At 42.3% G+C, this 24,529-nt stretch overlaps 1 protein-coding gene across 1 annotated transcript; it reads left to right on the forward strand.

Moving 5' to 3' along the window:
- Positions 1–184: 184 nt before the first annotated feature.
- LOC143100188 (zinc-binding protein A33-like) lies at positions 185–16,488 on the forward strand. The gene is made up of 6 exons (XM_076263159.1): positions 185–822; positions 1,745–1,840; positions 1,991–2,221; positions 10,990–11,012; positions 11,098–11,216; positions 15,212–16,488. Exons 1-6 carry the CDS (start codon positions 427–429, stop codon positions 15,751–15,753), a joined length of 1,407 nt encoding a protein of 468 aa, XP_076119274.1. The 5' UTR covers positions 185–426; the 3' UTR covers positions 15,754–16,488.
- Positions 16,489–24,529: the final 8,041 nt, after the last annotated feature.

The following is a 24,529-nucleotide window of genomic DNA, read 5'->3' on the forward strand; positions in this document are numbered from 1 at the left end:
GAGAAAAACAAGGTGATAAATGTGATAGAATACCAATGTGATAAATGTGATGTGATGAAGATATACGTGGCAGGTACAGTTCACACCCACAAATGGAATTTTAGCCTGAACGTCAGTGGAACTCAGGGAACTAGTCTGGCAAGTAAGGCTGACCAATCGGAACCCTGTTCCAGAGGAGGAAACAAAGTTGTGGGACAGGTTGGTTGTCTGTTCCTTGCTACAAGGGCTGTGGGACACTTTTATTAGAATCCAGAATCATAAAATACAGTGTTTAGACCAATACGGATAATAATTTGGGTAAAACAGGAAACTTGTGAGGCTGAACTTCTTGTGGTGAGAAGAATTCTTCAGAGAAACTGACTTGAAACTGCTGACAGTGAGAGTAAACCTGCATTCAGAGAGGAGAGAGTTTAATGTAAAGACAAAATGGCTTCTAAAATTGAAGAGGATCTCACTTGTGCTGTGTGCTGTGATATCTACAAGGATCCCCTAATTTTGACCTGTGCTCATAGTGTGTGTAAAGTCTGTCTGCAGCAGTTCTGGGAGAGCAAAGGACACAGAGAATGTCCCTACTGCAGGAGAAAGTGCTCAAAGGATTTATATCCTACTAACATGGCGTTAAGGAACCTTTGTGAGACCTTCTTACAGGAGGGAAGTCAGAGAGCTTCAGCAGGGTCTGAGGTGCTCTGCAGTCTGCACAGTGAGAAACTCAAGCTCTTCTGTCTGGAGGATAAACAGCCTGTGTGTGTGGTGTGTCGAGACTCTAGGAAACATAAAAATCACAACTTCAGCCCAATAGATGAAGCAGCACTTGACCGTAAGGTAAGGATCTTACTCTGATATATGATACTGTACTGTAGTACTCTAGATTAACAACAACAAATCTTGATATTTACCCTGGACATAAAGTAATACAGTGAGCCTATCCAGTGTGGATGATTCATGGCTACTGGTACTGCAGTTCCTTTAATATAACAGTAGATGGCGGTGTCTGCTCTTTTGTGTGTTGGGCGTTGTGGGCTTTTCCCCTGTGGGCTGGTTCCTCTGTGCTCAACACTCCCACTCTGACTCTCACTGAGAATACAGCAGCAAACTTAAGGAAGCCCTCAAATCCCTCCAAATCACCACTTCCACTCTGAATGACTCTTATAGTCATAGTCAATACCAACAAAGTGATGATGATGGTTTAATAGTGAAATTGTGTACCAACATTTTATAGGAAAATATGTAAATTTCTCCATTTATCCTCTGCCAATATCTTTATTATGGGTCTCTTCACTTGTGCAGTATCTCATCTAGAGTACACTTAGTGGTAGCCTCCATGTTACATCATGCAGTATCATCTAGAGTACACTTAGTGGTAGCCTCCATGTTACATCAGTATCTACTTCATCTAGAGTACACTTAGTGGTAGCCTCCATGTTACATCAGTATCTACTTCATCTAGAGTACACTTAGTGGTAGCCTTCATGTTACATCAGTATCTACTTCATCTAGAGTACACTTAGTGGTAGCCTCCATGTTACATCGTACAGTGTCTACTTTATCTAGACTAGAGTACACTTTGTGGTAGCCCCATGTTGATTCCATGTCTCTCAACTATGCAATATACAGTATCTGCATACCCCCCCCCCCCCACACACACACACACACACATACACACCACCCCCACTCCCAGACTAAAATGAAGCAGTGCCTAGTGTGGTGTAGGCAAGTCTAAAGTAGTGTTGTTCATTCTTTCCAGGAAGAGCTCAAGATCAAACTGCAGCCCTTACAGAAGAAACTGAAGACCTTTAAAGAAGTCAAACTCATCTGTGACCAAACGGCAGCTCATGTTAAGGTGAGAAATGCAACATCATCTAATAAAGAAGCATCATTGTCTAATTATGTTATCAGTAAATTATTTAAAGTTAAGGATCATTTCAACGTAACTGAAACATCTGCCTATAGTTAAATTGAATTAATGATTTTGTCATGTAATCTTATTTAGACTCAAAGCCAGACCACAGAGAGGCAGATCAAAAAGGTGTTTTTGGAGCTTCACCAGTTTCTACAAGATGAGGAAGCAGCCAGGATAGCTGCAATGAGGGAGGAAGAGGAGCAGAAGAGTCAGATGATGAAGAAAAAGATTGAGAAGATGAGCAGAGAGATCTCATCTCTTTCAGACACCATCAGAGCCATAGAAGAGGAGATGGGAGCTGATGACATCACATTCCTGCAGGTATGAACCATCCACTCTCTGTAAGGGTGTTAGATGTCTAACTCTAAGTCCAGTGATAATTTAACAATAGCACATCTGGCTGTAAGGGTGTTAGATCTCTAACTCTAAGTCCAGTGATTAACAATTAACAATAGCACATCTTTGTCATCTTTGGTCTCATTCTGCCGGGTTTGTGTCAGTGGTCTCAGATTGAGTGTGCTGTTGATATGATGTGAGATGATTCTAGAGAGGAGAGTAGGAACACACTAAGATGGGAGAAGAGCAGTAGAGTAGAATGGGTTGGATATGATCTGGTACAGCAGTAGCAGGTGACGGGGGGCAACAGAAAGGACTTTGAGTTTAGGGACAACAGACAGTCTCTGTTGGCAGCATTTATGGATGTCAGTGGTGTCAGGGTGTGTTCATTAGTTTATTGTCCAGGGTGAGTCTGAGGTATTTGAAACACTCCAGCATTTCAGCAGATGGTTATGAATGCAGGTGGGGTTGTGGGTGATGCAGATTGGTTATGAATGCAGGTGGGGTTGTGGGTGATGCAGATTGGCAGTGGCGCAAAAAGTGGGTATGCGCTATATGCGGCGCATTGGGGCGCCAAAGCGATGGTAATATATACACTGTGTATATATATATATATATATATATATATACAGTGTTGGGAGTAATGCGTTACAAAAGTAATGTAATTACTGTAATATATTGCTGTTTGCGGTAACGCGGTAATGTAAGGCATTACAAAAAAAAAATCGGGTAATATTTACTCGGTACAAACTTCAGTAACGCGCGTTACAATGCAGTTTAACCCAAAATTAAGCGCTTGTTTTGTTTTGATACATATTCGCAAACACCACGCGAGAACAACAGAGGAGAAAAAATCCGCGCAAAATATAATAGTAGAACGTTATCTCCTGATACTGGTTGAATATGACTGTGGCTGCAGCAGACTCGCAGGCGGACTCTATTTGCGGGATGACATAAGCCTACGCTCATTATTTTCAGCTTGTCAGAGACAAGGCTATGAAGAACATAATAGTTAGTGCACTTTGTGTGCGAAACCGAAAGATCTCTCAGCTCGCGAAATAGCACAAGTAAACATCTAAAGTAGTGCCACGCTAATCTTTTTTTATTCTTGATAAAACACAAACTATGCTGTTGTGCATGTCAGCTTTGTGCTGTGAACTTAAATTGATAAAGGGATAGAAATGCAGAAAAAGATTGTGTAGCCTGGCAGTGCCACCGCTCCCACCACGCGCATCACGCACTTTGCGTTGGTCACCAAAGGACAGAGGGGGCACCCAAATGTAACCAATGAATAGTAGCTTTACTGCAAACTGCGTTTCACTCTTCATCAATAACGTTTACAATGTCAAAATGCACTAACACGATGTTACATGCAAGTTTGATACCTTTTGGGTTCTCTCAATCACCACGTAGTACTAGAATTGGTGGGTCTTCAATCATTCGTTTTCCAAGCATTTAGGCTACATGAAGCACATGATATGCTGAGTCGACTGAAACGCATTCCATTCAGATAGCTAGGTGGATACCAGGCTCATAATTCACTTGTATTCGCAAAACGAAATGTGAAGCAACATGTCATTGCATACTTCCATTTCCAAAGCAATGAAGGTTGCTTAAAACAACTTAACATTGTGCATATTTCAAACAAATAAGGCTTGTAAACAAGAGCTGGCAAAAGGGCATTATGACAACGTAAAGATCAATGCTCTTAAAGTGACAGTGCACCATTTATAAGTAAAACAGCATTTCTTCAGAAATTAATGTTTAAAATACACAGTAATGGTCTGTAAATAATAGGCCTTTTATTTTACTTTAGGTGTTTGAGTTATCATTTAAATGTCACTCACTCAAAGCCACTCACTTAGGGCACCGAAATGGCCAGCAGGCCACCATCTTGACATGTCTTTATTAAAGGAACCGTATGTAAAAATTGTATTTCAATTAATCATAAAATTGCCCTGATATGTCACTATAGACATTAAGAAATCATGTTCATTTCAAATACTTATATCACTGACAACAGTAGTCTGGCCAGGATATTCTCATTTAAAAAGTGAAGTTGCAGCCCTCAACTGATGTTGATGTTGTCATGTTGTGTTTTGGCCTAATGCGCCACCCTCCACCTATCTACTAATCACAAAGTCAGTAGTGTTTCGTCATCCGGTTGCCAACTCTGCCAGTCAGAGGGGAGGGGAAGGGGATACACCGCTCTACAGTAATTTGAAAGTGATTGTAGTACCCGTTTTGGCCACAATCTTACATACGGTTCCTTTAAGCTTTGATTTACAATATAGTAGGCTCTCTATTGGTTTTAATGAGTAGGCTTAGGCCTTAAAGTTACAGTTTTTCTATCACAATTTACCAGACTTTGACCTTTTGTCAGTTTTTAACATTCTGACTATGATTGTCCCTTGTATTGCATTATGAGCACTGCGCCTATTGCATTCTACTGTTGCCTTAAGCCTAGCTCAGTCATTATGCTATACCACATCTCCCTCCATTGGAAGAGCAAGCTGCATTGAGCGTAATAAACTGCATTTAGAATGGCAAATCCATATTTCTAGATATTTTGGTGAAAGTAACTTAAAAGTAATGCAATAGTAGTGTAATGCCTTACAATTCAGAGACAGTAATATTATAATGTAACAAATTACTTTTAAATGACAGTAATAAGTAATGCATAGTACATTACGATTTTGAAGTAACTTGCCCAACACTGTATATATATATATATATATATATATATATTTGGTATTTTCTATATGTAGCTACTGTTGTCCGTTTCTAAATCATTTCAACATTTTATCAATGTTCTATAACATTTTAGAGGACTAACAGGCTAGAGTAGGCGCCCTATCTCATAAGATTCCATCATATAATTTTGACATAGAAGAGGGAGTGGGGGCGCCGTGAGCGCTGGGCGAGCAGATAGGCCTACGAGTAGTGAGTTGCCGTCTATGGAAAAAGATGGATACAGCAAAAAAAAGCTGTTGACGACTAAAAATAGAAAAAGAAAGAGGGAAAAGGAGATGGCATGTGAAGGGATGCAACAGCAGTTAAATAAGTGGACGGTGAAAGGCAACAGGTAGGATTTAAAGTGATGACGTCTGTACTTGGAGGCTTGCAAATATAAATGTTAACAGACTAACTAGCGTTTGTTAAGCATAATGCCGATTGAAACATAGCCTATTCCATTCAGATAGCTAGGTGGCTACCATGCTCATACTGCACTTTTAATGGCCAACTGCAAACAGAAATGTCATGCTAGCAGCAACTCATTACATGTTTCCATATCCTAACAATGAAGGCTCCTTGTAATAACTTAATATTGTGTTGTCAATGTGGTGCAAACAAACAAGGCTAGAGTGCCTATCAGCCTTATCCATTGTGAGCAATAGCTAGCAAAAGGACATTATGAAAACCGTTTAGACTCTCTTAAAGTGATGCACCATTTATCAATACTTATCAAGTATAACATTAAGTTAAACATCAAATTGGCAGCATTTCTTTAAAAACATATTCAATAGACACTAATACACAGTAATAGTGTAAATTATTGGTCTTTTGTTTTGCTTTTGTAGCACCCCTCTACTCTACTTAATAAAAAATGTACTCTAAAGTAAAAGGAGGTGCTTCTATGGGTTACTGTTAAGTTTAGGCCAGTTCTAGGTTCGGCATTAAGGGGGGAGTAAATTGACAAGGACACCAGTATGTAAAATGTTATAAATAAATAATGCAGGTTTATTAAATGCAAGAATATCTTTTCTCTATGAGAAAAGAAGAGGAAATATTAGCAAATAGAAAATAAATAGTAAATAAATACAAAACCCTATAAAATAATAAAAGAGCTCTTAAAAATGCAAAGTATCAAATCAATAGTAAAAAACTCAAATGTCCAAAAGAAAAGAAATACCCGGGTAAGGTGGTGTGAGTGTACAGTGTCAGTGTATGTGTGAAGGCTTATCTGTATCCAGGGAACAGATCCAAGGGGTTGGTTATCCAGTATGAAAGGGCAGTTCAAGGGGTTGGTTATCCAGTTGGTTATCCAGTATGAAAGGGCAGTTCAAGAGGTTGGTTATCCATTATGAAAGGGTAGAACAGTTCAATCGATCCAAGGGGACTGACTCGCCATCCAGTGTTCCAGTGTACATAAAAAACCAATCTGCATACAGCAGTTTGAGAATACAATTGAGGATATATATTCAATATCAAAGTCGTAAGATATCATTAAATTCCAATTGAACTACAATTCCAATTCAATTAAGTCCTATTAACTTGGCTAGGCACAAACTACGACGTTAGCGTCGCTGGTAATGAGAGAGAAGAGGTGCCGTTCTCACTCACACACACACACACAGGCTACTACTGTGCGCGCTCCTCTAAACATTCTAATATTAACGTCTCCTATCTCTTAGGAGTTCGTTACTACCAACTATCATATATTTAAAATCATGTAATTCAATATATTCATTAACAACTTCTCTATTACTCAAAAACATACTTAAAGACAATATTATTACAATAGCAGCACTTAAAAGAACAATAAAGTAAAAGCATCTCCGATTGGTTTTTAATTAGTTAGCTCAGTTTTCTAGCATGCTAATCATCCTATTGACTTGAATGTACTATCAGCTAACGGTGCTAATCACTCGCTAGCAGAATGCTAGCGAAATATTTTAACTCACCGGAGTTCGAGGTTCAAACAACACAGGTCTTCAACAATCAGTAGAAAAATAGGTATAAGGAAAGGTAAGATGATTCAATACGATCAATAGATTTAGAAAAGGTTAGATTAGAGTTAGATAAAGTTAGTATTAATTTTCTTAAGAGGATTATCAGTAACGTCTAATCAATTTCATTCAAGTGGAGTCTCGAGAGTGAAAAACAAACCCGTCACCTAGGAGATGACTATACCACAATAAAAGTATTTTAGAATACCTGCACTTTCAAGCAGACCAAAAAGAGAATGAAAAAGAAATACATATCATCATGTAAACTCAGCTTCTTGTTCTTGCTACTTCATATTTATTCTATTTATTCATTATTGAACTCAAACTGTTTTAAAACTAAAGTTATGGTCTTAGTAACCAAACTTTTTTTTTGGGGGGGGGGGGGGGGGGGGCGCCAATATTGTTGTTGCATACCCCCCAGGGTAGGTGCGCCCCTGCAGATTGGTTATAAATGCAGGTGGGGTTGTGGGTGATGCAAATTAGTTATGAATGCAGGTGGGGTTGTGGGTGATGCAGATTGGTTATGAATGCAGGTGGGGTTGTGGGTGATGCAAAATAGTTATGAATGCAGGGGGGGTTGTGGGTGATGCAGATTGGTTATGAATGCAGGTGGGGTTGTGGGTGATGCAAATTGGTTATGGATGCAGGTGGGGTGGTGGGTGATGCAGATTGGTTATGAATGCAGGTGGGGTTAAGTATAGTATATATACTCTTTTGATCCCGTGAGGGAAATTTGGTCTCTGCATTTATCCCAATATGTGAATTAGTGAAACACACTCAGCACACAGTGAACACACAGTGAGGTGAAGCACACACTAATCCCGCCGCAGTGAGCTGCCTGCAACAACAGCGGCGCTCGAGGAGCTACCGGAGGGACTAACTACCGGAGGGACTGCCGGTTCGAACCCCGACCGGTAGGCCACGGCTGAAGTGCCCTTGAGCAAGGCACCTAACCCCTCACTGCCTCAGTGCTGCTGTTGTAGCAGGCAGCTCACTGCGCCGGGATTAGTGTGTGCTTCACCTCCAGGGTTGGGTCAGATTACTTTGAAATGTAATCCATTACTAACTACAAATTACATGGCAATTTTTGTAATCAGTAACGTTATCAGGATTACCAAAAACATGTAACGTAATCTGATTACTTTAGGATTACTTTTAGATTATTACTGGTATTTTGGTGGTAGAAATTTTCCCCAAAATTGATCACTTACAGTAGTCATCATGGATGTGATCATGGATCACTATTCTCCAAAACATGCACAACTCAGCTTAACCTTTATAAGGGCACACCTGGACAATGAATTTAGCTTTCGCTGGATTTTTTTGACCCAGGGACATGGCCTGAGATTGAATGACACCATGTCCATTTCAATTGTGGGGGTGAGAAAATTATTCCTTTGGGATGTTTTTCAACCAGGGGGACCTGGTGACTTTCTCAAAGTAAATGGTAACACTAAAACAAGGCTACATTAAGATTAGGGGGAAAAGATCAGGCAGTATGCCGAGAGACCTGCCCCAATAGTAAATAAGTTAGTAAGTAAGTATAGATACTCTTTTGATCCCGTGAGGGAAATTTGGTCTCCCAATCCGCGAATTAGTGAAGCACAGTGAACACAGGTGAAGCACACAATGAGCACACAGTGAGGTGAAGCACACACCAACCCGGAGCAGTGAGCTGTCTGCTACAATGGCGCTCGGGGATCAATGAGGGTTTAGGTGCCTTACTCAAGAGCACCTCAGTCATGGGATGTGGGCATGGGACAGCAGTGCTCAACCACTTCCCCCGTCCACATTTTTTCTACTGGTCGGGGATCGAACCGGCAAGCCCGAAGCTTGTCGAATTAAAAGATAACTAGGCTATCATTAAAAAGTTGCATTGCTTGCATGATAAAATGTAATCAGGTAATCCCCAACAATGTAACTGTAATCTGATTACACAATTTTTTTATTGTAATCTGGGCTGATTATAGTTACTTGTCAAGTCAAGTCAAGTCAAGTTTATTTATATAGCGCATTTCATACACAGAGGTCATTCAATGTGCTTTACATAAACAAAACCAAACAATAATAACAAATAAAAGCATAGAAGGGCAATATAGTCAAAGAATAGTTAAAAGGTAAAGATCATAATAAAAAGAAAACATAAAACAAGGTAAAATCATTTAAAAATAAAGAATAATTAGTAAGCAAAACAAAGGCAAAAGTAGTAAAAAAAAGTAATAAAAGACAAAGTAGAATAATTATCAAGGCAGATTCAGAATTTGTAACTCGGCACAGTTAGCAGAAAGCATCTGAGAACAGTTTGGTCTTAAGTCTAGATTTAAAACTGGCTACAGTTGGGGCCTTTTTGATGTCATCCGAAAGTTGGTTCCACAGCTGAGCCGCATAGCAGCTAAAAGCTGCTTCACCATGTTTAGTTCTAACTGTAGGTTTTACTAGCAGGTTTTTCACCTGGGACCTGAGAGGACGAGAAGGTGTGTACTGCTGAAGCATGTCTGACAAGTATTTAGGTCCTGCTCCATTTACTGATTTATAAACAAGCAATAGTGCTTTAAAGTCAATTCTGTGACTTACTGGAAGCCAGTGCAAGGACTTAAGAATTGGAGTAATGTGGTCAGTTCTTTTAGTTTTTGTTAGAATCCTAGCTGCTGCATTTTGTATCACCTGAAGCTGTTTAATAGTCTTTTTAGGAAGGCCTGTGAACAGTCCATTGCCGTAATCAACCCTGCTGGAGATAAATGCATGAATGAGTTTTTCTAAGTCATATTTTGACATCAGCCCTCTGAGTTTGGCAATATTTTTGAGGTGGTAAAAAGCTTATTTAGTTACCGCTTTCATGTGGCTGTTGAAATTTAGATCACTGTCAATTAATACACCAAGATTTTTAACAGTATCCTTTGCCTTCAACCCTTTTGTGCCAAGGAGAGTGGCAACCCTAAGTCTTTCCTCATTTTTACCAAATATAATTACTTCAGTTTTTTCTTTGTTCAGCTGAAGAAAATTTTGAGACATCCAGGTGTTGATTTGTTCTATACACTGACACATAGATTCAAGAGGACCATAGTCGTTTGGTGATAGAGCTAAGTAAATTTGTGTGTCATCTGCATAGCTATGATATGAAATCAAATTATTTTGAATGATTTGTCCAAGTGGGAGCATATAGAGGCTGAATAATAGTGGCCCCAAGATTGACCCCTGGGGAACACCACAGGTAAAGGACGTTGGTGTTGAGGTACAGTTTCCTGTAGATATGATTTTAGCCAGCTGTTAACTATGCCTGTAAATCCAACCCAGTGTTCTAGTCTGTGTAGTAAAATATTGTGATCAACAGTGTCAAATGCTGCACTAAGGTCCAGTAGCAATAGGACTGATGTTTTACCTGAATCTGTGTTGAGGCGTATGTCATTGGAAACTTTAATGAGAGCTGTTTCAGTGCTGTGATTTGCCCGAAAACCAGACTGAAAGTAATCAAAATACCCATTTGATGTTAGGAAGGTGGTTAATTGATTAAAGACTACTTTTTCAATAATTTTGCCAATAAAAGGTAGATTGGATATGGGCCTGTAATTGGTTAGCATGGAGGCATCCAGGTTATTCTTCTTGAGAAGTGGCTTTACAACAGCTGTTTTCAGTGACTTAGGAAAAGTGCCAGACAGCAGTGATACATTTACAATTTGAAGGACATCCGCTGCTATGAGGTGAAAAACAGTTTTGAAGAAATTGGTAGGCAGAGTGTCTAAGACACATGTGGAAGAGCTGAGAGACTTGATTTTTGTAATCTGATTACGTAATCCAGATTACATGTAATCCGTTACTACCCAACCCTGTTCACCTCACAGTGTGTCAACTGGTCAACTGGTCAGTCACTAACAAAACGCAAATACTTGTGCAATTCAGTTTAAAACACTCAACATTAATCATGAACCATTTTTATGAAATATCAATGAGATGTTAGTGTCCACCGTACAAAAATACCTTTGTACCAATAATGTTTAATCTAATGTCTCTTTTGTTATTTTCCAGAACTACAAGAGCACAGTGGAAAGGTGAGTGATCTGCCTCCTGTCTCTCTCTTCTCTGTGGTTCTGAACCCAAACCCACAGCAGCACTGACTCCTGAATGTTATTCCAGAGCCCAGTGCACACTGCAGGATCCAGAGAGTGTTTCAGGAGCTCTGATCAATGTGGCAAAGCACCTGGGCAACCTGAAGTTCAGAGTCTGGGAGAAGATGCAAGAGATTATTCAGTACAGTGAGTAGCCTACTGTTTTTAACACACACATCTTGCAATCATGGAAATGGGACCGACTCTGTGTGTGTGTGTGTGTGTGTGTGTGTGTATACGTATACGCAGGGTGCGATTTGTGTAAAAACCAGAGGGGGGGATGATTTTGAATAAGTTTGTACCCCCCCCCCCCCCCAAAAAAAAAAAAAAAATGAACGAACGAACAATTCATAGCCTATAATGTCATGGCTAATAAGATATTAATTTTGCCACCTTTGTAACATTTTAGTTTTAGTGTACCGTGGTGTATGACTTTAAACAGCGAGTGTGCTTGGTACTGTATGATGATCAGCTCCTCTATAATGCAGGGTAGGACTATGTTTTGACAAGCATACAAATTCACCTTGTTCTTGCCCCATCTGAAATGACTCCTCTACTTTTGCTGCCTCCATCCTTTCTGTATTTGTTGTGTAAAAAAACGTTGTATATGATGGCACTGAAGTCTTAAGTTAGTGAATTGGCTAACAGTGTTAGTTGGTAACCAAATAGCCTACACATTGCGCTACACGCTGCGTAGGCTACGTGCATTCTCTCTCCTGCTGATTTGCGTTCAGTAGCCAAGTGCGTAATATTGCAGAAGTTGAAAAAATAAATGTGTTTATTAGCCTACAGAAAATAAATAGCCTACTATCATACTGTCAGTTAATCGGCTACAGTGCAGTGAAGAGTTTGGAGAGTAAAGTTATAGGGCAACTTGAAGTTTTATGAAAATAATTTACGAACCAGAACATAAAGACCATATGGAGCTTCTATTTCTTGCAGCTGTTAAAACACCCGCTAGATAGTTTAAATACCCACCAACATTCGTTTTTGCAGTAGCCTACAGATTATTTCTGAAAGTTATTTGTCTAGTAGGCCTAGCGTACTGGCTGATTTATCAAACGAGTGCTTTCTCGTTCGTCCTCAGCAAACTACAGGTGTTTCGGTAGAGAGCCATTGAATAAGCGATGCCAAGCAATTTCTGTAACACTTTTTGTGACATTCAGCAAATATCTCCTCATTAGACAATAGGCCTACGTTCTACTCTACGTGCAGTTGTCCTCCATCTCAGTTGCATCAGTTTTCTACTAGGGGTGGGCGATATATATCGTCTGCGATAATATCGTGATTGTTGTTTTAATGATGTGCAATTTGACATTATCGAGTATTTAAATTACTTATGGGGAAAAAACACTCGAAATCACGCATTGAAGACTCATTCCCAGGAGGTGTATGCGGGAGAAGCCCCTGGCTGCAGCAGAGCAAGTGTCACGTGATCACTAGTGGGTCACAACATAGACCTCTCCAGAATATATCCCGCCTTCTAACATCCGTATCCATCCAACTTCCGGGCGTGGATTGTCTATGGGAAATAACATGGCGTTTTGAAAGATCGTACCTGTCAAACTCTGTAGGTGACAAAGTAGAAAAAGCTGGTGGGCAGATTGGCCTACACACTTCTGCCATCTAGTTTCCACTGGATTTTTTTTATTTTCGGTGCCATTTGAGTAGTATAGTCTATAGTATACTACTTAAACGGCACCGACAATCAAAAAATCCAGTGGAAACTATATGGCAGAAGTGTGTAGACCAATCTGCCCACCAGCTTTATCAACTTCGCTACCTACAGATGTTTTACCGGTATGATATTTCGAAACGCCATGTTATTCCCCATAGACAATCCACGCCCGGAAGTTGGATGGATACGGAAGTTACGGAGGCGGGACTTATTCTGGAGAGGTCTATTGTCCCACGCACACCTAATGTTTATTTTGTGCAGCGAGAGTAGCCTACTTGGGATTTTATGCCGCTACTTTTGTCAAGTATCTGTTCAAGTAGCATTGATGAGACAGTCACGTTTTTTCCTACACTGTATTATATGGAGAGAAAACATTAGCCTTTGAGTATTTTAATAGTCAGTTGTAAACAAAGAACTATTCTCAAGTAACTCTTTTGTAAATGGACTGAAGTTCGCTGTAAATATCTACGTTTACCGATTATGCTAACGTTAGCATCTCTATGGGATTTCTTATATACATTAGCCATAAGCTAACGCATTAGTTTCTATTCTGTAACTTGGAATGGTAGCCTCTTGGAAGGCTAGTGCTCATCAAAACATAGAAGGAAATAACTGATATGTACTCTGTTGGTCTGCTTAGTTTTACAGTGAATCCTAAGTAAAGGTTTGAAAGAAACTTCAGAGGCCTCAGACTTTCTCTTGGGAAACTGTTAGGCCTATTATTGTAATGATGCTATTCATAAATAATTAGCGGTAAAGTAACTCAGACTTTAACAAAACATTTTTTTAAAGGATATCGACTAATTATCGTTATCGTAAAAATCACAAAAAATATTGAATTTTGAAGGTTCTAAAATATGACGATATGCTTCACTGAATCCTTCTCGTTTTCTTTCATTTGTCCAGCTAACTTTTCCTTTGAAACTAGCCATTTATGATGGATTACACACTCGACATTCTGAAATTTCCTGCACGATCAAGGCCAAATTAAGTTATCAAGCAGCCACTCTGTCAGCAGCATGAGTGCTGACGGTGATGGTGCGTTTCTGATGTCAGATTATTATGTAGGCTAGCCTACTAGACTGTTCTCACATTGCAGTGCTTTACTTATATGAAGTAGCATTAATCAATATAAGGGGCAGAGGGGGATAAATGTTGTCCCCACCGGGGATAAAAATAATTTAGCAGAGGTAGGGATAGGAAAACCAGAGGGGGGGGAAATCCTCACCATCCCCCCCTACAAATCGCACCCTGCGTATACGTATACGTGTATGCATGCGTGCGTGTCGCATCATGTAAACTGTCTGTGACGGAGCACCGTCACTACGGTTGAGTATGAACTCTGAGTCTGACTGCCATACTAAGGAACCTGGCTCTGGGGTTGTGGTCAGTCTGCAGGTTTAGTACCCTGGACACCCGGGTTTGCTACACATGGTGTCAGAAGTGGGGGGGACTGGCTGTGAGGTCATCGGAGGTTGAGTATGCACTCTATCAATGCCTTAGAATAGTGTGATATAGAAACACAGAGGTAGAGGGGGAGGTTGAGTATGCACTCTATCAATGCCTTAGAATAGTGTGATATAGAAACACAGAGGTAGAGGGGGAGGTTGAGTATGCACTCTTATCACACACACACACACACACACACACACACACAGACACACACACAGGCATACTCTTTCACACACACACACAACACACACACACACACACACACAGGCATACTCTCTCTCACACACACACAACACACACACACACTCACACACACACACATACACACACACACACACACTAGCACACCACAAACACATACTCTCTTTCACACACACACAACACACACACACATTCACACACACACTAGCACACCACACACACACACACACACCAGAACACCACACACACACTAGAACACCACACGCGCGCACACACAGACACACACAGACACATACACACACACACACACACACACACTCAAGCACACACACACTAGAACACCACACGCAAACACACACACACAGACACACACACACACACACACACACACACACACACACTCAAGCACACACACACATACACACACACACACACACTAGAACACCACACGCGAACACAGACACACACACAGACACAGACACAGACACACACACACACACACACACACAGTATCATAAGCATCAAGAGAGAGATGGATGGATAGAGGGATGAAGAGAGATATAAAGAGGAAGAGGGATATAAATGCATGAGAATGGTCAGTGATGATCCTCCCTTCCACTAACATCCCTCTCCTGTGAGTACACTCCTGTACAGCTGTGATCCTTCATCCTGATGACTAAAGAGCATTTCACTGTTACTACTTCTCCTGCCATTACACTTGCTAACACCACTATTAATAATGACCATCATTCACATCCTCATCACACACCACTCAGTGTTCAGCTCATGTGTGTGTTCTTTCTCTCTGCAGCTCCTGTGACTCTGGATCCCAACACTGCACACCAACAACTCATCCTGTCTGAGGATCTGACCAGTGTGAGACGTGGTGATGTGAGACAGCAGCTTCCTGATAACCCAGAGAGATTTGATAAGGCTGCCAGTGTCCTGGGCTCTGAGGGCTTTAACTCAGGGACTCACTGCTGGGATGTGGAGGTTGGAGAGAACACACGGTGGAGTGTGGGTGTGATGACAGAGTCTCTCCAGAGAAAGGGAGACTTTACCTCCATGATTGGACGGTGGTTTGTGTGGTATAACGATGGTGAATATGGAGCACGTGCTGCACCACAGCCCTCCACTCCCCTCACAGTGCAGCAGAAACTCCAGAGGATCAGAGTGCAGCTGGACTGGGACAGAGGAGAGCTGTCATTCTCTGACCCTGATAATAACACACACCTACACACTCTCACACACACTTTCACTGAGAGAGTGTTTCCATACTTTAATGGCTGTAAACTCTCTCCTCTGAGTATTGTAGCAGTGAAGGCCTCTGTGTCAGTAGAGCAGCCCAGTTAGAGCAGAAACTGTCTCTGTCTGAACAAGAGTCCACATGCAGAGATGGATGGAGACATGTGGGGTTCAGTCATGAGTCACTCACACAGTAACTGCAGTCAATCTGATGTCTGACCTGTGAGGCATCATCTTCTGGCTACTTTAATTTAGTTCAGAATTGAATTGTCTGATGTTCTATGTTGAGTATACTCTAAAATAAGATGTCATTTATTACACTATCCTGGTATTTCTACATTGCCCATGTCTCTATACAAGCACATCAAAAAAAAAAAAAAAAAAATCAGTTCAATAAATCATGTGGACATTTCTGAGGGTCTCTCCTTTTTAGAATTTAGCTCATTTAGAGGGCCATCTGGTGGCCATTGTTGGAACGCAAACTACAAACTGTGACAGTGCTGACTATTTGGCTATATGCATTAAAGTAAAATATATTTGTTATGTTTTTGATTGGTGTATTAGGCCTATTCTGTGCACACCTGTATATAATATTTGTATGAATTATGTTTAGGGATGTCACTTTCCTATAGGGGCTTGTGAAAGTCTCGGTATGAATACTGCCATCTAGTGGTGGTTATTGTGTAACTACATGCTCCTCACCTGTGAGGTTTCCAGTAGCAGAGCAGCAACACAGCGCAGTCTCAATGTGAATACTGCCATCTAGTGGTGGTTATTGTGTAACTACACTCTCCTCTCACCTGTGAGGTTTCCAGTAGCAGAGCAGCAACACAGCACAGGTGCAGCTGGATCTATTTCGACCTCCCTCAGACCTAACCTGACTCCGCCAGATGGATTTGCTCCGCATATCCATCTGGGAACTTTTCATTGAAAAACTTTTGGGAAGGGGCGGACATACTGGTTAGCTGATTGGATGTACCATCTGTCTATCACCGCCTTTGTTGGTTATCGACGGGCCAAATCAACCAATTAGATGAACAAAGTATTCTTCTAATGCCGTTTAACATACAATTAAGTTAGGTAACGTGACAAACGTTAAGATGTTTTAACTTACCATTTATGAACCTAATCAACGACAATTCCCATCAAGTTTTCACGGTAGGCCCTACACTTCTGAAGATAGTATATTCCTCCATTATGAACTGGAATCAGCCGTGGAGGATGTCTGTGTCGTTCATTCCTCCCAGCTGCATGGCTGAGACTCATAGCTTCACAGTTTACCCAGTAATACTTTCTAATTTGAATAAAACTTGCGCGATAGCTATGCTCATCTCTGTGGATGCCGTCATGTTGTTCGTTGCGTCACACCTAAACCCGCCTCAAAGCCAACGCTGATTGGACGTTCGTTTTGTGAACTGCTCCAAATTTTCTTTAACGGAAAGTATCCACAAAGATTGTTAAGGCGGAGCAAGATACTTCATCAGGAGCCACTTCCGGGAACCCGGATCGCACGAGGGGGGGCTCAAAATCCCCCTTTATGCAGAGCAGAGGCAGCGACTGCTCCATTGAAGTCTATAGGCATAGCTCAGAATTTTACCACATATGCTAAGGTCTTAGTTCTATAGAGTTAGGAATGTGAATTTCGGGCACGTTTTCATGATCCTCAAACCCTTGTGAACATTTCAGGTACATTTGTAGCATTTTTGAGCATTCCAGTCTGGAGAAAATCGACTTTATATCAGGTGTGCGCCGGTTATTTATGCCGCTGCTGTTGGCGGTTTGCAACGTGCTCATCAATACGTCATCGACACGCCTCTTTATGCAGACAGCATTCGATCCCCATTTCGCGCCCATAGACATGAACTACGACGAAGTATCTTGCTCCGCCTTAACAATCTTTGGTATCAGGATGGTCTCACGAGGCTACCTCAGACCGTCACCACGGTCTACACCTTGAATGATGCCATCCTTCTACCTTTTCTCGAGACCATTATATCAACAATGTCATGTGACTGACCTGGAGGCTGTCCCGCAGTAATATAATGCATTCAGGGACATGCCTCTTCCTCTTTGCCTTTCTCGCCTCAATTCTGAGACCGGTGAGTATGATTTCATTAGAAGCCAGTAATCCGCCACGTTATCGTGCAGGTGCCTTTGGTCCCTGAGGATTCAAACTGGTTTTCCCTTTGATATTCGTTCTAGTGAGGCGTTTACTTTCGCCTTCACGGTAGAACGTTACCGGCGGCTTGTTGAATGCAGTGTAGCCGGTTTAATTGTTGACACCTGTTGTGTTTCTCTCCGCGCTTTTTGATCTTACAAGCTGCGTGAATGATGCTTTGTTTAGAAAACAAAGGCTGATAATTGGCAGGGTGGTCAAGACTAACTTTCGTCCTGTTAAGGATTTACACGCAGGTGTGCAGGGATTGTAATCAGCCTAAATTCATTACGAAACGTAAGGGCTTTTGGAGTTGTATAGCTAAAGCAGTGTGTTCGCGCACAGTGAGTCTTTTAATTTACTAGCTTACCGTGTGTTCATGCAGTAGGTTAGGAGAAAAGGCTTGTTCTCCAAGCGGTGCGTTCGCGCACAATCAATGGTCGTGCATGCACTTCTGGTCTTCCGACCTAAATCAACAGTATATGGGAAAAGATGTTCTCCTGTCTAAGCAGTGCGTTCGCGCACAGTTAGTCTTTCTGTTCCTTCAGCCTAAACGGCGTGTTCACATGCAGTATGAGATAAGTTGTTTTGTCTAAGCAGTGCATTCGTGCACAGTGAGTCTTTCGGTTTGCTGGCCTAAACTGCGCATTTGTGCGCAGTGGGTATACATATTCTGTCTGAGTAATGTGTTTGCGCATAGTAAGGATGCAGTGGGAGAAAAGTTTGTTATCCAATCTAAGCGGTGCATTGTCCCACCTTTGAAGGTTTAAGAATTTCTGACTAGTATAAAATATTTAAGCTTCTATAACACACAATGATCTGGCCATTAAATAGCCTTAGTTGCTGAAATGGCCTTAAATAAAAAAAAAATAGCCTAAGCGGTGCATTGTGCACAGTGAGGCTTTCTGCTCATCCAGCCTAAACGGGGGTGTTCACAGGCAGTAGGAGGAGAGCTGTCCCCCTGCCTAAGCAGTGCGTTCGCGCACAGTAACCCTTTTCGGTCCTGCAGCCTAAAATAACTCAGGATACATGACATACAGCAGTAATAAAAAGGAAGCAGTGTGTTCGCGCACAGTAAGTCTCTCAGTTTACTGGCCTATACGGCGTGTTCGCACGCGGTGGGTTGCAGCTTGTCTTTGTCGTTTCTAGTCTGCTAACCTTAACATTTCCCAGTTTAAGCAGTGCGTTCGCGCACGGTAAGCCTTTTTGGTCCGGCGGCCTGAACCGTCGGCTCAAATACAGCAGGAGTAAAGAAAGCAGTGTGTTCGCGCACAGCAAGTCTTTTTTGTTTACTGGGCAGTATGTATCACTGACTGAGCAGTGTGTTCGCGCACAGTAAGTCTCTCAGTTTACTGGCCTATACGACGTGTTCGTGCGTGTTGGGCTGCAGCTTGTCTTCGGTTCTAGTCTGCTAACCTTAACATTTCCCAGTTTAAGCAGTGCGTTCGCGCACGATAAGCCTTTTTGGTCCGGTGGCCTGAACCATCGGCTCAAATACAGCAGGAGTAAAGAAAGCAGTGTGTTCGCGCACAGTAAGTCTTTTTTGTTTACTGGGCAGTATGTATCACTGACTGAGCAGTGTGTTCGCGCACAGTAAGTCTCTCAGTTTACTGGCCTATACGGCGTGTTCGCACGCGGTGGGTTGCAGCTTGTCTTTCATTCTAGTCGGCTAACCTTAACATTTCCCTATTTAAGCAGTGCGTTCGCGCACAATAAGCCTTTTTGGTCCGGTGGCCTGAACCATCGGCTCAAATACAGCAGGAGTAGGGATGTAACGGTATGAAAATTTCACCTCACGGTTATAGTGACCAAAATGATCACGGTTTTCGGTATTATCACGGTATTTTTAAAAGTGTGTTCAATATGTTCAGAAAGCACCGATAGGCCTACACAAGCTGAAATAGTTTCAAAAAGTGTCCCGTTCAGTTTTTCATGTTTAATTGGCTATGTGCTTATCGCTTAACTTACCCTACCATGACTTGGAGGTTGCTATTACTGTTATTTGGATCGATCCAATGAGTGAGACCAGGCTTGGAATTTCACCATTCTGGGGGCAAGGCCACTTAGCCTTCAGTTGGGCATATTTGGTGGAGGGCACAAAGGCCACATAGGCTATATCAAAGTTGTATAGCCTATTCACTGCAGTAGACCTGCATCACTGTATGAAACATTACAAAAACATGAAACATGACATATCATATAGAACTGCAAATCATCTGAACATCTAATATTTACAGATATCTAGTCTATATTTAACATTTATTTTATATTTGGCCTGTTATGAAATCATGTATTGAACAATTTAAGCACAGTTCAGCTTTAAGAAACTCAAATAGCCTAGATGCATGCTTAGCATTTTGTGATCGATCTACTTTCACAAACTCGTAGTCAGCTGTCCTCTGATTTACCGATATATAGGCGATATTTGTAACATTTATTTTGTATTTGGCCCGTTATGAAATCATGTGGAACAATTTAAACACATTGTAAAACTTAAAGCCCAAATTTGGAGACATCCATGCATGTCGAAATGTACTGCAAATTCAAAAGTGGATTACTCTGGAACGGCTAACTGTACAGGCGACTGCTTTACACCTTTATGTTCGGTAAGGTCTGCTGTTTATTCTGATATATGGTTTGTCATGTGTTAAACGAAAGGTTCGTGAAGTTTTGCACCGAGAGGAATGGGTAGGGTGATGGACGAAAACCTTCAGTAGAATTTATGATTAAATTTAATTATATTATTTACGTTTCTCGCGAACCGTTCACCACAGCGATTCGCGGCTAACATCGTTTAAAAGCTGAGAAAAAGCTCTTTCATGTGATACTTGTGATGTCTTTGTGATGAGTAGGCTACTTCGCGAGTAGTTCAACTGAGAAGAATAGGTGAATTTAGACGCACTTTCTTTCTTGCGCTGTCACTTTCTCCACTGCGTAAAATAAATTAATTTGCGCTGTGAATGCTAAGATTATTTTGACAGGCCATAGGCTAAATAAAATTCGCTATTAGTAGGATGCAAAGCAGAATATTGAAAGAAGGGCACCAAGGCCTGTAAACCTCTGATTTTCAAAGGGACATCACGGCCAACGCAAGGGGCAAAAACGTGGCCGCCGTGAAATTCCTACCCTGAGTGAGACCAAAGTAAGTGTTCGAAATTAAACTTTAGGCTACTGTGTTCTTCTGATAACGTGAGTGGAATGGATTTAATGTGCACGCGAACATAAAAAGACGCAGATTGCAAATGATACAGTGCAAGTTTTGCGGTGAAAATGTTCCGCCTTTTAAAATCAGGTGTAGCCTAATCCAATTCGCAGTTAAAACCATCAATTAGACAACAGAATCAGTAGGGTACCAATTTTGCTTCATTGTACCAGGCCTACTGTATGTCAAAAGCAGGCTCGGATGAAGCTGGGAAGGATTAAACACACGGTTTCAACACCGTGATAATCAACCGTGATAATTATGATATTTCAAAAGAAAGCGGTAATTGTTATCGTCAACATTTTTATCACGGTTTATCATTATACCGGTAATCGTTACATCCCTAAGCAGGAGTAAAGAAAGCAGTGTGTTCGCGCACAGTAAGTCTTTTTTGTTTACTGGGCAGTATGTATCACTGACTGAGCAGTGTGTTCGCGCACAGTAAGTCTCTCAGTTTACTGGCCTATACGATGTGGTAGCGCGCGTTGGGTTGCAGCTTGTCTTCAGTTCTAGTCCGCTATTTCCCAGTGTAAGCAGTGCGTTCGCGCACGATAATCCTTTTTGGTCCTGCGGCCTAAACAGCCTTTTCAAATGCAGCAGGAGTAGCTAGAGCTGTGTGTTCTCGCATAGTAAGTCTCTCTGTGTACTAGCCTAAACAGGGCGTTTAGACGCAGTGGGGATGTTTGTCTGCCTAGGCAGTGTGTTCACGCATGGTGAGTGTTTCTGTTTTCTCGGCCTAAATGGCGCGCAGGCCAAGTGTTCACATGTAGTGGGAAGTCTTTGTTCTCCTGTCTAGCAGTACGTCCGCGTACTGAGAGTCTTTCTGTTCTCCCATCCTAGACGGTGTGTTCACATGGGGTGGGAGAAGATTCACTTTACTTCGTTTTCCAGCGTTAGGGCCCAAGCACCGGAGGTGCAAAGCCCTTTTGTTTGGTTAAATTACTATCTCCCTTAACTGTTGTGCGCAACTGGTGAGATTGTTGCTATATTCCCCTCGCACATCCGTGTGCAGGAGTGGACGTCTATTGCCCCTTTGTATGATCACATACAAGAGTGAAGGTGTGTGTGGTCTCATGATGACATGAAGTCGCATGACTGCGTGACAATCACACGATGGCAGTCACATGACCGCTGAAAAGAAGTCACACAATGACAGTCAGGTGGCTGCTGGGATGTAATCCATGTGGGATTAAGTTTACAATATTTTAATGTTACACTTAATATTCTAACGTTAATACTCTAACATCTCCCGTCTCTAACATCTCCCGTAACCTCTGTTCTTGTGGGCCAGTGACTCAGTGTCAAATTACTGTGTGCAGCTGGGCTAGGTTATGTTTGAAACCATTCACAGCAATGGTGCAGTGGTAAAAGGGTTCTGTTACCATCTGACAATACTATGGCACCAAATACTTAACCCATTTGCGGCACAATCATGGACAGACAGGAAGTGTTAACCATGTTTGGGCAAAGTGCATCTCACAGAAGATGTGGAATGCCCATGTCCGGCTGGTATCGACCATTTGAGGAACATCCCCATGCAGTGACTGTTCCTCCTCCCACCTGTGATGGAGAGCAGGACAGTATCCATGATCGTCACTCACGCAGACAGCATTGTGTGCACTCCTATAGGTATAGGAGGAAAAGAGCCATAGAGGATCGTAGCTTAATTCCCCCCCCTCTAGGCAATTAGTAGGGGAAGAGGACATGCAGTTAAAGATTCCGGCCTCTATTTGGGGCCTGATTGACTGAGTGGCCAGGGGACGCTCACTCCCAAGGGCCAGCTCCATCCATGGCAGGTTAGGCAGCAGGAACTTTCCCTGTCCACCTGCCACCTTTCCAGGAACCACATATGGCTGATACAGAGTCCATATTCCTCTGTACACTGGATCTCCTATTGAGAAGAGAGGCCGGATGTACTTAACTTTGGTTCCTTCCCGCTTCAGAGCTCTGGGTCTGCTAGTGACTGTGTATAGTGAAGCCTGGGCTGAGACTGCTTTGGCTGTTTTGTTAGCAGCTATCAGAAAGTCTGGTAGCGCTAGTGGTCCAGACACCAAGAACTTGTTGGATGCTGCTGTCTACCCATTCCTAACTCACCCGTGATATTGGAAGGGTCATGTCCTCATATTGGCTAGGTGGCTCGTTGGGCAGGGGGCTGCTGCTGGCTGGCCCAGCTCTTTGGCCACTACGTTGCCACTCCCCCACCCATTGGAGTTTCCAATTTTGGCCTCCATCTTGTTTTAGGGTCCCTATAACAGTAAGGGGCCTCAGTCCAGGCAAATGCTTTGGCAGAGGTAATAGCCATGCCATTTCAGAGGGGCACCATTGTCACAGTAAAGTCTAAGCGAACAGCAGGCTGCCTTTTACTCAGCATATTTCCTTGTTTCCAAAACAGGAGGGGCGGGCTCAGACCCTTCTTAGTCCTCCGGCGCTTCAACACGTACATCAAATCTTACCCGTCAAAATACTAAGGAAGTGGTTCACCACTACCAACTTGATACACTTTTTGGGTACAGGTCATGTAGTACACAGACACTGTGCTGTACCATGTTCAGTCCCTAAGCTAAAACTCAACTGAAGGAAAGAAACCTTCAACCAATTCAGGAGGCAGTCTTTTAGGGCTCCACCTGAACCCACTCACAATGAGGGCCACTCTTACCCCTTAAAGGATAGCAAGAGTTCTGGCAGTCCTACATGAAATTTGCCTCAGCAAACATTAGATTCGATTGGCTTTTAGAGAACCCAGGGGATGATCTCTGCAGCAGTGATGGTGTTCCCACACAGTCTCTTCAGAGCCAGATCTCTGCAGCACTGGCTGACTGCCTCAAACCGGCGTTCATGGGAAAAACAGGCATGTTAAGATTCCACATGGGATGGTCATGTCTGCAAGCTCTGCCCCCATGACTGGGCAGCAGGATGTGTGTACAAGAACTTGGGCAGTCTAGTACATTTGTGTCAATAGATACCTCCCAGACAGGCTGGGGAGCAGTTTGGGAGGGCAGAACCGTGAGTGGTCTCTGCGAGCCCCCATGGAACATGGGGCACATCAGTCTTCTGGAGCTGGGGGCAGTGCATTTCACCCTGAGAGCTCTCTTCTCTTGTATACAGGGCAAGCATGTCTTTGTGCAGACAGACAGCTCTGCTGCCATGTACCATATCGACCACAAAGCGGGCTTAAGGGCTCAGCGTGGCTGCTAAGTTACTCAGAAACCTCGGCTGTGGACATTTCCATGCCTGGCCTCACTCAAAGCAGTGCCAGAAGCTCGGAATCTCGAATTCCTGTCAAGCTGTCATCTGGTCCCACTATCCTCAGCCCTTCTCAGGGTTAAAACTGACTGTAACTGAGCCCATGAGTATTGCCAAGCATTTCCAGCAGAAATGGGAATTGTTCTCCTCATGGTGGCAGGGCCTGGAGTTAGATCCAGTGACATCCAATGCTTGGTGCTACACTTTCTTCACTCCCTTTGGGATGTGGGAAGGGCAGCTGATCCAGTATCCTGTAAGTCTATGCCTTGGGGTCCCATGGCACT

Source organism: Alosa pseudoharengus, unplaced genomic scaffold (assembly GCF_046254945.1).
Source record: "Alosa pseudoharengus isolate Yale_2024_CS ecotype anadromous, Long Island Sound unplaced genomic scaffold, YU_APseudo_1.1 YU_APseudo_1.1_scf_3, whole genome shotgun sequence".
NCBI classification, from domain to species: Eukaryota; Metazoa; Chordata; class Actinopteri; order Clupeiformes; family Clupeidae; genus Alosa; species Alosa pseudoharengus.